The 13,400-nt window shown below is 38.5% G+C and overlaps 1 protein-coding gene across 1 annotated transcript in view; it reads right to left on the reverse strand.

The window, feature by feature from the left end:
* Positions 1–5,066: 5,066 nt before the first annotated feature.
* Positions 5,067–13,400, reverse strand: part of TLR3 (toll like receptor 3) — a 221,518-nt gene continuing 213,184 nt past the window's right edge. The window contains exons 6-9 of the mRNA XM_072950446.1: positions 11,482–11,927; positions 9,784–9,975; positions 5,736–7,588; positions 5,067–5,498 (exon numbers count right to left, since the gene is read on the reverse strand). Of these exons, the coding sequence (XP_072806547.1) occupies positions 5,270–5,498; positions 5,736–7,588; positions 9,784–9,975; positions 11,482–11,927 (2,720 nt within the window). The 3' untranslated portion in view covers positions 5,067–5,269. The remainder of the gene's footprint in view (positions 5,499–5,735; positions 7,589–9,783; positions 9,976–11,481; positions 11,928–13,400) is intronic.

Consider the following 13,400-nt stretch of genomic DNA (forward strand, 5'->3'; position numbering starts at 1 on the left):
TTCTTCTCCCTGCTTGGCTCTGCGATCATCACAGGGCATGAGAGCTCCCCCTTCTGGTCTCTGTTTATCACTTTTTTACAGAATAAATACTCTGAAGTGGGATTGCTGGATGATATAGTCTTTCTATTTGTAATTTTTTGGAGGCACCTCCATATTACTTTGTGTAGCAACTGCACCATTTTGCATTTCCACCAACGCTGTGCAAGGTTTCCAGCTGCTCCACAAACTCACTTGTTGTCTTTTGGCTTTGTGAGAATACCCATCGCAACAGGTGTGAGGTGATACCTCACTGCGGTTTTGACTTGCATTTCCCTGATGATTAGATAGGTTACATCAGAAGCGGCTGCAGGATCACTGAGCTGCTGGGCCGGGAAGTTGGAACCATTATCAGGGAAGTCCAGAGGGAACCTCTGTTTCTTAACACTGTGTAGGTAACCAGGTTTCTCTGAAGAAGGAAGAACTCATCTGACCCAGTGTTTATCCCAAATTTGCTTTATACCAAAACAACTCCAGCAGAAGAATAGCTCTTTAAATCCTCTTGCACTGAAGGGTTATCTTCAGCAAACAAATCAAATGTAGAAAAGTCTCCCACCTGAGCTCCCCTCTAAGGCACAGCCGAGGCAAAGCCCTTTCTCCTAACGGGGTTTGTACACATTCTTGCATTGGCAACAGTGGGCCTTGAGGTTACACCTTCTTTAGACTCTTACTAGGCACTCCTACTGTTCAAGAGACTGACCCTTCCTAACCAGGAGTGCTCGGCACAGGGTCAAGTCCTACTAACTCGTCCTACAGAGGAGGTGTGTTTAGGAAGGCTGTAAGTTTCCAGGGTTGGATCAGGTTGAGTCAAGGGTTAGGTCTCCTTATAGAAGCCGACACCTGACCTAACACTTGAAGTTGCCAAAAGTAGCCAAGAAAAGAAGGAGCTAGGACAGCGGTGAAAGCAGAATCGCATTGACATAAGGTTGGAAACTGGAAAGGGCCAGGCATGCTTGGGAGCCTGCAGGTAGCTCTGGGTGACTGAAGTTCATGATCTATTCATTCACTGAATCCTTCAATCAACAAACATTTTGTGACTGCCTACTGTGTGTCAGGCACTGCATAAATATTAGGAAATGATTGGAGATGAAGCATGAAAAGAAAGAGAACAAGACCACAAGAAAACTTAGAATGTAGACTAAGGTTTTATTTAAGTGCAGACCTAGCACGCCTTGGACCATTCCTGCACAGGGTACTGGCCTTTTTGGGTGTAGGTATTGCAGAATTAGAGGAGGCTAGAGGGCATTTTGAAGCATCCTGATTCTCTCTTGTTTGTTTTCTCTCCCAGAAGTAGAAGTAATAAATATGAAATTTCCTGGCGTTAAAAATATATTTAAAAAACATCTAATGTGTCTATTTCCTCCTTCTGTCCACTGCCACGGTGCCAATCTAACATTTTATTTTCAATAGCCTCTTGTTTGCAAAATTACTATGTTCCAGTCATTCCTCTAGATATCAAAGACACCAAGATGGATAAGATGGAGCTCTATGTATTCCAGGTGCTCATATTCTAGGGGCGCAGGGAGGAGTCAGATATAAACAGTGTCCAAAACCCAATGTGCAGTTGGACTAAGGTTGTGAATAAAGTGCTGTGGATGCGGAAGGAATGAAATGATTGACACTCTGCATGGTGTGTGGGGCGGAGGTGGCATAGCAAAGAAGGATTCCCACAGGAGTTGCCTGGACGGGAGTACCAATATAAAAGTAAAATAGGAAACTCTTTTTGTTTCTTTTCCACCTTGATTGGAAGGAACAAATATCGTTATGCTGTTAGCATTCTGAAACGTAACATAACGCGGAGGGACCATGCCATCTTCTTTAACATCACCCTCTGTGACTCTAGAGCGTGAGTTGGTTCACGTCTTTCTGCCTCTTCGAAATCCACGTGTCAGGGCAAATTGATAATTTCTGGAAGAGACTTTATTTTTAAAACTAAAATGGCTGCAAGCTTGCAGAAGTGCTTGCAGAAACCAACCGAACTGTCAATACCTTCGGAGGCGTAGTAGATGCTGTGGGGAACCACCAAGATCTCCTCTCCAAGGGCCCAGGCAGCTCCTCTTCCAGTCGTCCCCGAGTGTTAGTTCCTGCCGTTTCACAACTGAGCCCCTTCTTTGGAATTGCTTTGTGGCAAAGCTTATCGCTTAAAGTCGCACTTCCTTCCTGGGACTGCCCACATCCGGAGACTGGCTGATGGAGGGCACAGCAGTCCAGCCCCTTTGTGTAGTTCTGTGTTGACCCTGTAGGGGGCTCTGGAGCTCCCCGTGGTAACATATCCCCTGGTATAATTAGTGACTGATAATCGATTGTCATGCTTTGTATTTTAATACAGATTTATATATTTATAGGAAAAAAGAAATGCTTCAAGTCCCCTTCTGTTTTCTGAGAATAAGCCTGGCTGTTTGGACCGTGAAGTTGTAAGTCATGCTCCTTCTGTTCAGCTAGGTGTCACATTAATCTAAGTCACAAACCCAAGAGGGAATTTCATTATAATTTCTGATTTTGCTGATGGAAACCCATAAAGTTACAATTTCAGAATACCTAACTCTTTAAATCCAAACTCCTTTGCCACGCTGTCTGCAACACGGTTCCATCCTCTGCAGTATCCCTGCTATCTCCCAACGCCGAGTTCATGTCTCCCTCCCTGCCTTCCACCTTGCAATTCATTCTGCCATCTTCCTCCTCACTCACCAAAATCTTCCCTGCCTTTGAAAGATCTGATCCTCTTCCAAGAAGGCCTCCTTGTCCAGGCCCATCTTTGATAACCCCTTCCTACTCTAACGCCTCTTGCCAATTTCCTACAATGCATCTCATATCCAATTGTACCTTTTAGTGTTTAGCACAGGGCCAGGCACATGTAGCTAGCTCCTCAAAGAATCCTATTTTTTTTAACAGATTTATTAATATATAATTTATGTACCAAATGTTTTACCCATTTTAGGTGTATGATTCAATGATTTTTAGTAAATTTACATAGTTCTGAAATCATTACCACAGTCTACTTTTAGAACATTTTCATCACTCCAAAAAGATCTCTGATGCCCATGGTCTCTATTGATTGCAAGAAACTTATTTTGAGCTCTAGATTTGGAACATCTTTACATTTTCTAATGATCACCATCTCTTATGATTGAGACCATTACAAATAATCTAAAGCAGACATTTGAATAAGTAAACATTGTTAAATAAATGGCACTGAAAACCCCCTTCCTCATTAACAAATTGACTGCACTACTTCTGATTATAGCCTAAAAGGTGCCATTTTTAGGTAAAATCTAAATACCTAGATTTATTTTAATCTCCATGTTGTTGATTCAGCTGGATTTTGTTTTGAAAGTGAAAACAGAACGGAGTTGGGGTGAACAGATTACATGATGACATCCAGAGAGCGTTCAAACAAGTCAGTTCACATGTGGAAATTAAATAGGTCAGACAAACATCCTTTCCTGCACTCCCTTTGTCTTGAGCCCAAGGGATCTGGACGACTCCTGAGAACAATTAGAAAGCCTGCAGAAGGTCAGGATGCTGCCTCCTGTGTAGGTCAAACACGAGTCAAGGTTTAGACCTTTTACTGGTCTTACCTACATTCAGTTAAACGGGCCATCCCTTGTGCATCCTAACTTCTTGAATATTAAGCAACTTTAAAAAAAATGACATTTGAACTCAATTTAAATTGTGCCCATTTGATCAATTATCTTATTAAACAAACAAATAAGAGAAAGAAGGCAAAATTACTTCCTGCTCTGCTTTTCACAAGTGGATAATATATTGATAAATTCATAATAATTGATTTAGAAATATTTTAATGATGTTGAGAGTATCGATAGATAACAAAGTGCATCAAGAAAAAAGTAGTTGTGATTTTTTTCTATGATGCTAAAATAAAACAGGATTATTTACAGCTAGAAAACAAATCTGAACAAAAAAAGCTATAAAACAAATGTCTCATGTGTGAGGGTGGCTTATAATGTGAGAGTAAAAATTCTCCAAATACTCACATTATTGGGAGACGATAGAGTCTTTCAGAACCAGTAGTACTGCAGATATGACTTTTTTAAAGGATTATATGAGCTTAGTTCTGAGCATACTGAACTGTTTAAAGTTCCAAAATGTCACATCTCAAATGCTCTCTAAATTCAGCAGACAAATGAGTGCCTCAAGTATAGAAATTATCTCAACATTATTACAATTGCAATTCTCCCATATACTTGAATGCCAGAACTATAAAGTTTTTAAAAAGTTATTCACATCTGTTTCCAATAACTACTCATTTTATTTTAAAACAAAAATAAAACTTAAAATAATCGTAAGGACTAATGTACACAAAGCATCCTTTTTATGGTACAATCATCTAGTCTATGTGAATGTACTACACCAGGGTCATTATCACTAAGAATCATGGGAATAGTTACGATTTTGTTTGTCACCATAATTTTTGAGATCAGCAGTCAAAAAAGTCCCAGTGAAACCAAGTGATTTGGCCAGGGTCATCTCCTGAGTCTCTGACCAGGGGAAAGCAATATTTTGTCTACACAAAGCTAATCTACTAATTAACCTTCAGGAAGCAAGCCTTTCTGCAATACATTTAAGTAAAAGAATTGTTTCTCCTAATGCCTTCTATAGCCAAAATCTAAATAGCAGGAAAATAAAGGTATTTATTAAAATATTTTTTATTAAGTAATCAAAATGAATTGCAAATGTTTTCTGCCCTTGAGTATATTTATTAAAATATGACATTTAATAAAATCAACACTGAGACAGGTACCACTAAGATAGAAAGATTTTCAATCGAAAAACTACTGCTAATGAAACTTTCAAAAATATGGGTGTATATATTCTTCTGTCACAACTGAAATAGCATTGTACACATTAAAACAGTTGTATTTTGTTCTGAGTGCATCCAGGAAAAACTCGAACATAATTATCACAAACTCTTATATAACTCTAATTTTTCTTTATATGGGGAATATTTTGAAACTCCAAGTTTGCATAGGCCTCAGTAACTAACTGTGTACTCATCAGTAAAAGATATTCTTATATGTTTCTTTGGGGTTGAATTAACTCAATTGGTAATAAAAAGCCTGAAATATCTACAGAAGAGAGATAATTGTGAGACAATACTCCCACCTATAAATGCAAAGAAACAGATTTACGTTACTTCCAAGTAAAACATAAATTTACCAAGGAGCTTTTTAAATTAGGAAAGTTACTCCTTTAATTTAGTCTTTAAATACATTTAATGTGCTGAATTTCTGGATCCAAGTGCTACTTGCAGTTTGTGATGGAAGGCATCTATCCGTTCTTTCTGAACCGGCCAGTTCAAGATGCAGTGAGATTTAAACATTCCTCTTCGCAAACAGAGCGCATGGTTCAGTTTATAATCTGGAATCTCCTCGAGAAAGATCAATATAATGGAATCCAGATTTTGTTCAATAGCTTGCTGAACTGCATGGTGCACCTTGAATCTAAGTTTAAAAAAAGACTGAATTCAGTTATATATCAGTATACAGTCTTTAACAGCCCAAAGCTCTAAAATCTAAAATTCCCCTTCCAATTAACTTTAATCTGTCACTAAAAATCAGGTTATTTTTTTCTTAACTTAATTTTAAAAATTCTTTGAGTTGTGAGTAATAACAATAGTAATATTTAAAAGCTCAATTTAAAAACAAGTAGACACTTCAAATTTCACAGTGTTCACCTACCTTTTGCATAATGGATCTTTCAAGAGATGCTGTGTGATAACAAAAATAATTTTTCTGCTCCTTTTGATGCTATTAACGATTGCCTCTAGTTCAAGGGCACCTGCCTCAAAGTCCCTTTCTTCCAGACAAAATTTGAGAGTTTGATCATTTTCCTCCATTGGGGAGAAGTGTTCCCAGACCCAATCCCTATCTTTATAGGCATGAATTATATATGCTGCATATTCAAATTGCTCTGGCTGTCTGTCTATTTCTTTGTAACCAAGAACTCGATGCACTGAAACATTCCAATAAAAAGAAATCCTCCAGCCTTCAAAATGGATGAGCAGGACAATAAAGATGAAAATCAAGAGGATACTGGTATTTATCATGAAAAGGAGTTCAAACGGGGCACTGTCTTTGCAGGGTGATAAATCAAAAAGCATCACTGGGAAGCCATGGTATTGAGGTGGAGTATTGCAGAGGTAGTGGCTTGACAGTTCAGAGATGTTGGTGTGGGTACCATTAATCCAATTAACAAACCAGGCAATGCTTTCACATGTACAATCAAATGGATTAAAGCGCATATCTAAATTGCTCAGGTTCTTGAACGCTGGCCCAAAAACATTTTTCTCAACGGATGTTATGAGATTCTTCTGAAGATTTAATGACTTCAGAGACACTTGATTATCAAAGACAGATGGTGGAAGGATGTTTAAATTATTTAATCCTAAACTGATGCTCTTCAATTCAAATAAGTCCTTGAAGACTTCTGCTGGAATCTCATCAAAGCCATTAGACTCTAAGTTAAGGATGTGGAGGTGAGAAAGACCTTTCAGAAACTGAACAGGACCACCAGGGTTTGCATGTTTCCAGAGCCGTGCTAAGTTGTTATGCTGCAAATCCAGAATTTCTAGTTTCTCAAGTCCTTTCAACAGGTCATCGTTTATGTTGGCTATGTTGTTGTTGCTTAGATCCAGGATGGTCAAGTTAAGAAGAGGGAGAAAAGGTGAAGGGGAGCTAGCCACATTTTTAAGGGCCACCCTCCGGAGCATCAGTCGTTGAAGGCTGGGAACCAAGGCAAAAGAGTTGCTAGTCAGCTCTAGGTATTTGTTGTAGGAAAGATAGATTTCAACAATATTTTCCAGACCTCTCCATTCCTGGCCCGTGAGTTCTTGCCCAATTTCATTAAGGCCAAGGTCAAGCACCCTCAGGTGGCCCAACCAAGAAAAGGCACCACCCTCTATTTTTGAGATTTTATTTTTGGTGAGGTTGAGTATGAGAAGAGGAGAACCAGCAAGCGATACAAATGTTTCATTTGTTAAAGTTCGCAAACTTGAGAAGGCGTCGGCTAGACTTAAGTATTTTAGCTTTTTCAGTCCTGTGAACATATTGCTTTTTATGCCTGCAAAGTTGTTATCTTCCATGTTGAGATACTCCAAACAGTTTAGCCACTGAAAGGAAAAATCATCCATCTTGGAAAGCGTAGGCAGGGAAGTGCTTTGTTTAGCAAAAGATCGTCTCAAATTCAGGTATCTCACATTGGCAAGCCCGTAAAAAGAGCGAGAAGACAAATGCTGTATGTTGTTATATTCCAGAAAGAGATATTCCAGATGTGGAAGCCAAGCAAAGGAACCATTACCGATCACACTTAAGCTGTTCCGGGAAAGATCAAGCATGGTGAGATTTGTCTGCTTTAGTCCAATGAAAGTCGTGTTGCTGGCTCTGTACAGCTGGACATTGCTCAGGGAGAGATTCTGAATGCTTGTGTTTGATAATTCCAAGCAAAGCTTCTCTGTGAGACTGGGGCCCAGCTGGGCATTGTTCAGAGAGAGGCCAAATAATTTTCCAATTGCATGAAAACACCCTGGAGAGAACTAAGAACGGGATGGAAAAAGAGGTTAATGGACACAACAAGGTAGAGTCTCTATGACCTTGGAAAAGCTGAAACACAGGTTTTACCCCGTCCCCTCTCCCCTTTCACCATCTTCTCTGGGTTTTCTCTCCAAACCGCTATTTCCCAGCTCTTTCCTCAGCGCCTGTATCACCCACCTCCTGCGCCAGCCCTCACCCCCCCACCCCACCTCCCCGGCCACTGGCTAACTTCTACTCAGCATCCACGTCTCAGCTTAGACACCACTTCTTCGCGGGTCCTCCCTGATCTCCCAGTCTAGGCTAAGTCTCCTGGTACTTTTACTTCACCGAGTATAGTCGTAATCAATACACTATTTGTAAAGTCTCCTTTCGGGGCAGATCCTGTTTCTGTCTTGACCACTGTTCTCAGTGAACATCCTGGAATGAACGGGTGAATTTTATTATGAAGCAGCGACACGCACTTTCCTTCTGTAACTCTGAGCTCCAGCGATCCTCACTGTCTGCCACCAAGGTTTTCTCCTGACTTTATTCCACTACGGTGTCTCCTGCTCCCTTCTGCTCTGCCTCCACTCCCTCTCCGGAAGCCTTGGCTGCTCTGGGACTCGGCGCTGGGACGGAAGGCAGGAGAGAAGGAACCCGGAGAGGGGAGCGGTTAAGTCTCCCAGGGGAGCGAAGAGGCTCTGATGGCTACTGTACCACGTGTGAGACGTTAGGGCTAACGGAAGAAACGACAGAAATGTGGAAGGAGGTGAGCTTTATGGTGAGTAAAGAGAGTCAAAAATACCAAGCAGGAAATGACTAATTATGGTACATCTATATGACAGGATTATTTTGCAGTCGCTGAAATTAAGCTTTTAAATAATTCTTAATGACACGGAGGATGTTCGTGACATGATATTCCTTTTACGTGGCAGGGTACAGTGCATCCTCAGAGAGACACTACAGTGCGGCTGTTAAGAGCCTGGGTCCCAGTCTAACACTGCCAGAAACTCAGCTTTGCCGCCATCTGGTCACCTTTACCTTTCTTCATCTCAATTCACTCTGGTGTAAAACAATGATAAACATAAGTTGGTTACAGGACTATGTAAAATTATGCTAAAAAATAGCTGGTCACTGTGCCCGACATGAAGTGCTCTGCAAATTTCAGCTGCTGTTGTCTTTTTTCCCTTTGTTACAAGCTGGAGATAAACATACACAGATGCTGACATCAACTGGCCTCGAACTATGGGCTTTTGGGTGATTTTTATTTTCCTCCTCATTATTTATATATTTATATATATTATATATATATTTTTTACTTTAATTTATTTATAGATTTCTACAGTAGATGCTCTAAACAACAACAACAAAATGCTGCTCAAAAGTTAAGATGAGTAGTTTGCATAAAATAGTTAATTATGATCTCAGGATAATTTAATTCACAGTCTATTTTTGTGTCTGAAAATTAATACAGCCTTTTAAAAAATCTGAATTTGTTTAGAATTCTCAGCATTCTTATTCTTGTCCTGGAAAGGAATAAAATACAGACATACTTGGATGCAAAAGTAATTAGCAAATTGAGCATCATGGATCCAAAAGGAGAAGGTTAGTTAGGTTTATTCCATTATAGGAAGGTTTTTGTAAAAATATAATGCTAATTATTGTTTACTGAGCATTTACTATTTGCCAGACACTGCTAAATTCCTTACCACATAATCCTATGGGGAAGTGTTATTATTATACCAAGTTTGAAACCAGGGAACTAGAGCAATTCACCTGATTGCACAATCGTTAAGACATAAAGCCCAGATAGGCAGTCGGCTAATCTAACTCAAAAGCCTGTGCTCTTAACCATCATACTATTTGAATTCTTCCAGAGATTTTGTGCAATAGATAAAATTATTTCCCCTTGACAAGTGAGGAAACTAGAACCAGAGAAGCTAAGTAAATTCTCCAGGATCAAGGTTCTGGTCTGTAATGGAACGAGGATTTTAATCCCCTTCTGTTTAACAGCAGAGCTCCGGGTCCTCTTTGCTACCAAACTCCCTTTCTTGGGAGGATGATGTAACTGACCCTGAGTAGTAAGTGTGAAGGATTTCTGGGAGACACGACAAAGGTTATCAACCCTTTATCTATCTCTGTCTTTTGATTCTTATTCCTGTGACATATTTAGGGGCGGGCCACAAGTACAAGCACAACACAGACATTTTTACCTTACCTCTGTGATTTTATTTGACGACAGCTCTAACCTTTGCAGAGAAGAGTTGCCAAGGAAATCAAGTTCTTCACCTCTTAGTGCATGTATTTTATTATTTGATAATAGAAGTTCTTGAAGATTTTCCAGTTGGAGCTGAGTTCCCAATTTAGTAGATGATAAACCATTATGAGATAGATCTAACTTGACTAAATTCTGAAAGGAAAAAAAAATGTATACAGATTAGAGTCTTGCCATCAAAACCCGTTCATCTAATGTACGTGAATCTTAGAAATAACTCAAGAGCAATGTGTCACATATCTATTACTCTAAGAAAACTGACAGTAGGAGTAAGAATAAATCTTGGTTGTGACTGAAAATACTATTATTACAAAGATTTAGTTTCTCACTTCAGTGAATCGCTTTATTTCTCTTACCAAAATACAAGACTTAAGCTTATTTATTTGTGATATAAGGACTATTCATAATAAGCATTTATTTATTTACTTATAATAAGCTTTTATTTATGATGTCATGAATATTCATGTAGCTCATCAAACATAAATGCTTGTCACCATCAGCCTTGAAATTAAAGAACAGATAGAGATAAGAAATGTTTTCTTAGAAAGCACAAGGCGAACCTTGCTGTCCATGAAATCCTAAAAAGATTTTTATGTTGAAAAAGACTGATATTTATATAAATTTTGCATCATGTCTAGTATAGAAAACTAATTTTTGCCTGTTTGTTTTGTCAGTGCGGTGGGATGTTTTATCACTTTGTGCTAATTTTGAACATGTAAACTTCCACTCAGGTAAAACATAAGGAAAAACTGATATATGTTAGGGCAAAATCTTATGTCATGTCTCATAAAGAGAACAACACTTCTATCTATGTTTTAAAAATAAAAATAACATTTTGCCACTGATTGACTAGATTTTGAAGTCTTTGTGTCTAAAGACACTTCATCCACATCAGAATCTAAGGCACAAGAATTTCAGATCCCTAGCTAGCAAGCAAATCATTTCATGGATGTTTCTAAGTATATTTAAATTTGTATGTTTTTCTTGGTAATTGAGGTCAAGGAATGCTCAATTTTTTATAAGTCCACAAAACGAAGAAAAGAGTTTTGAAAATAGCTTAAAAAAAAGCACTTAATAATTGTCTCAGACTTAGAGACAAAAGCATACATTTTCATAGATTTAAAATTTGAAGTACTGACAAGAAAAAGGTGGTAGCCAGAAGCAATATTATAGACGACTTCTTAAATCAAAAGCAGATCGCGTTTAGTTGAACAATTTGCTTTATCGTACATCAAACTGTTCAGTTAAGTCATAATTCGCACTTCTCTTTTCATTACTGCAGGTGCTAACTGCAGCACTGAGAGGTTATTTGCTGTTTTCCTCATGGGGTATTCTGATTCTTCTCTGGTCTCTACCTCTTGTTCCTGAGTTCCACTTCCAGTGGGAGGACGCCAGAGAGGAGACTTCTTTAAAATTAAAATTGGAACTGATTTAAGGTGATATTTTCTCTTTTGAAAACGTTTCCACTCATCATGGCCGTATTTGTGTGAGGCCCCCTACCCCCTATTTGGGGAGATCTGGTTTCTTACTCTTCACCTTGATACCTAGATACGAAATCTAAAAGGTGAATAAATGACTGGAAAACAACATTCGATAACGTATTTTTCATTTTTTACATGGAAATGTTTATTTCCATCTTACCTTCAGGTTTTGAAAGGGATTGTTCTGGATTTTCTGGATTGAATTGGACATTAGATGGAGTTCAGCCAAATTCATGCAGAAGAGAAAGGTTTTATCAGAAAGTTGAGACAGCTCATTGTGTTGGAGGTTCAAAATTTCCAACAAAGGCAGACTTTGGCACAATTCTGGCTCCAGCTTTGAGATGGAGTTAAATCCTCCATCCAAGACAATTAGTTGACTGTATCTTGTGAAATTGGCAGGTGGTAATCTTCTGAGTTGATTATGGGTAAGATTCAACACTGTTATGTTTGCCGGGAGGTCATCAGGAATTTGAGTCAACTTCAGGTGACTGCAGTCGGCTACTTGGTGTCTAACAGCACATCTAGAAGATGTACACAGTATCCAGAAGGGGAACAGCCCCAAAAGGGAGTAGATATGATACCGCAAATGCCTGCTCATGACTTTGCCTTATAAAAGGAAAACATAAATGTAATGGGCAACATTAATAACACATGCTTTCATATGCATTGGTTTATTCCTTGTAATATACATAACCAAATGTGACTATGTGTGATCTCATTACTCATAACTTTTGTGATATACAAGTATGTATTATGCAAGTAATACATCAAATGGAAATAATTCAAACAGCACAAAGGAGTAACAAATGGAACAAACTCCCTCCTCGCTCTTTACCTTCATCCTCGTTGCAATGTTCCAAGGTAAACCTCTTGACAGCTTCTATTTTTAATTCTTATGGTCACTTCCACAAATCTAAATAATATACTCATGCTTCTATGTCTTCATTTCCTGACTGAATGCCTGTATTTTCTTGCCACTGAAAAGATAAGGAACTTAACTGTACTATTTCCTTATCCTCTTCACATTTTTCTTTCATTTAATCCATTATTACATTTCTAACTTTAAAGACTATACTTAAAATTCTGTCTCTTGACCAACCAACTTTAGGCAAAAATCTCTTGACCACTCACCTTGAGATACAGGAAACGTGCGCCCCTGTATTTTTCTACACACTTCCTCCATCCTTACATTTCCCCAAACCATCAGCTGTCACATTGCTTGACATTGTCAAGATGTGAAATGTTAGCACTTTTATCATGAAACTATGCCTGAGTCTGACATACGTCATCGAGATCAATTCAGAAAATCTCAATCATAAATATCATTTGCAGTTTTAAGATGATATAAATAAACACTCCCAACAAAATCAGGAAGATTTAGAGAAACACAGTGAGCAAGAGGATAAACCCTGGAATTACGCCCTCTGTGTTCTGATCCTGGCTTCTCTGCTTTGTAGTCTCTGGTGAGTTCATTTTTCCTCTTCTTGTAAGTAGAGAAAATCATGGTAGCTCCTTCACAGGTTGTTATGAAGATTAAAGGAGAAAACCTTGCAGTATCCGGGGTAAAGCAGCATTTAACGTCATTACTCTTCCTGTTAATCAGTACAATGATCCCACGACTTATAAATGGATAATTACAACTATTTTATAGTTCACAGATTTTTCACTATAAAGAAAATCTATCCAAAATGAAGATGAATTATATCATAAGACAACCAGAGCTGATTATTAAACAAGAAAGAAAGAGTAGAGGGAGTCAGGCATGTGAAATAATTAAAATTCCAGGAAACTCATGGATGTTTGGAAAGATTCCAGAAGCTCCTTAGTAACTCAACTTTGTGTCAGGTGGGGAGTTACAGCGCAGATTCTGGCGCTGCTTTCAAAGCCAAAAAAGCAATCAGCATCTTCCCTGAACTACAAATGGTCTTATTTAAGGTCTGACTTCTTTTTTTTTTTTTAAGAAGGTCTGACTTCTTTAAAATTGTCTGCTTTTCTCTGCTTCTCAATTTCATTTTAAAGAATAAAAGGGAAGCCCTAGGTTGTGAGGCATCCACGAATCACTTTATCGTATTACTTGTT

Source organism: Vicugna pacos, chromosome 26 (genome assembly GCF_048564905.1).
Source record: "Vicugna pacos chromosome 26, VicPac4, whole genome shotgun sequence".
Lineage (NCBI taxonomy): Eukaryota > Metazoa > Chordata > Mammalia > Artiodactyla > Camelidae > Vicugna > Vicugna pacos.